At 47.2% G+C, this 1,626-nt stretch overlaps 1 protein-coding gene across 2 annotated transcripts in view; it reads left to right on the top strand.

Annotated features, from left to right (window-relative positions):
• GRIPAP1 (GRIP1 associated protein 1) overlaps positions 1 to 1,626 on the top strand; it is a 28,973-nt gene that overhangs the window by 23,281 nt on the left and 4,066 nt on the right. For both annotated transcript variants that reach the window (XM_017888384.1, XM_017888385.1), the window contains exon 22: positions 871 to 1,001. In XM_017888384.1, coding sequence (XP_017743873.1) covers positions 871 to 1,001 — 131 coding nt within the window. The remainder of the gene's footprint in view (positions 1 to 870; positions 1,002 to 1,626) is intronic.

Genomic DNA, 1,626 nt, shown 5'->3' on the forward strand with positions numbered 1-1,626 from the left:
AAAGAATCTTGGGAAAAGTTACAATTGTATACCATACATTCAATACATTCACCTTGTCCATTAGATTAAACTGAGATTTAGGTGCGTGGTTACAAGAGCCTGCTTGCATCTTTTTTTCTGTCTCTGTCTCTGCTCTGGCTCACTTCTTTCTCCAGGGTCTCTGTCAGTTTCTGTCATCTGCTCTGGCTTTCCATCTCTGGCATTTTCTCTCTGTAAGCACATGTGCCCTGTGCCCTCCTAGCTGTCTTCCTTTCTCTGAACCCTGTGTCCAAGTGTGTCTGCCATTTGTGTCCCATGTGTACCCACATCGTTGTGTTTCTCCAACCTCTTCCATTTTCTCCCTCTCCTTTTGTATGTGTTTCTCCAGAAAGGCAGCTCTTTCTTTTCTTTTCTTTCTTTCTTTTTTTTTTTTGAAACAGAGTCTCACTCTGTCACCCAGGCTGGAGTGCAATGGTGCGATCTTGGCTCATTGCAACCTCCGCCTGCCAGGTTCAAGCGATTCTCCTGCCTCAGCCTCCTGACTCGCTGAAATTACAGGCATGCACCACCACACCTCGCTAATTTTTGTATTTTTAGTAGAGACGGGGTTTCTCCATGTTGGCCAGGCTGTTCTCGAACTCCTGACATCAAGTGATCCACCCGCCTCGGCCTCCCAAAGTGCTGGGATTACAGGTGTGAGCCAGTGCGCCCGGCCTCAGCTCTTTTTTCTGTCTCTGTCTCTCCCTGTCCTCCTGTCTGCTTCTGCCTTTCCCCATGCCTCGGTGTCTCTCTTTCCATCTCTGTTAAATCTGTTTCTGCCTTTTCCTGCTGGTTGCTGCTCTGGGACTCAGGGGTACTGGGGCTCAAGTTTCTCTTCCCTCCACCACCCAGGCCTTGAGGAGCTGGTTCTGTCAGAGATGAACTCACCAAGCCGGACCCAGACAGGGGACAGCAGTAGCATCTCCTCCTTCAGCTACCGGGAGATCTTGCGGGAAAAGGAGAGCTCGGCTGTTCCAGCCAGGGTAAGGGGAAAGGAAGAACCTATAGCTCCAGCTTCTCTCAACCCAAAAATCTGAGAACCCTTCCCCTTTTCTCCTCACTTAAATCCATCTCTTACTTTGGGCGCAGCACACATATTTTCTTGCCAACTTCTCCCCAAGCCCACCGACTTGGATTCGGATTGCTACATGTGGGACAGGCCATTCTCTCTCTCTCTGACTTTCTGTTCCATCATCTGTGGGCTAATTCCCCCTTCTCTGGTGCCATGAAGTATGTGGCTCATAGTAGCTGCACCATCCAAGGAGAAGGTCCCTTTTTCCAACTTGTAACCATCACGAATTATTATTGCCAGCTATCATGTCAGCCTCTTTACCAGCCACTTTCCTTTGGAAATAACTTTTTTATTGTTCCACAAATAGTATGTGCGCATTGTAGTACATTTTTTAAAAACCACAAATGAGCAAAGATTTTTTAAAACCTTAAATGTCTGGCCGGGTATGGTGGCTCATCCCTATAATCCTAGCACTTTGGGAGGCCAAGGTGGGTGGATCACATGAGCTCAGGAGTTTAAGACCAGCCTGGGAAACACGGTGAAACTCCGATTCTATTTAAAAAAAACAAAACCAAGAAACTTTAAATGTCAAAAAA

Source organism: Rhinopithecus bieti, unplaced genomic scaffold, assembly GCF_001698545.2.
Source record: "Rhinopithecus bieti isolate Rb0 unplaced genomic scaffold, ASM169854v2 scaffold_18349, whole genome shotgun sequence".
NCBI lineage: Eukaryota > Metazoa > Chordata > Mammalia > Primates > Cercopithecidae > Rhinopithecus > Rhinopithecus bieti.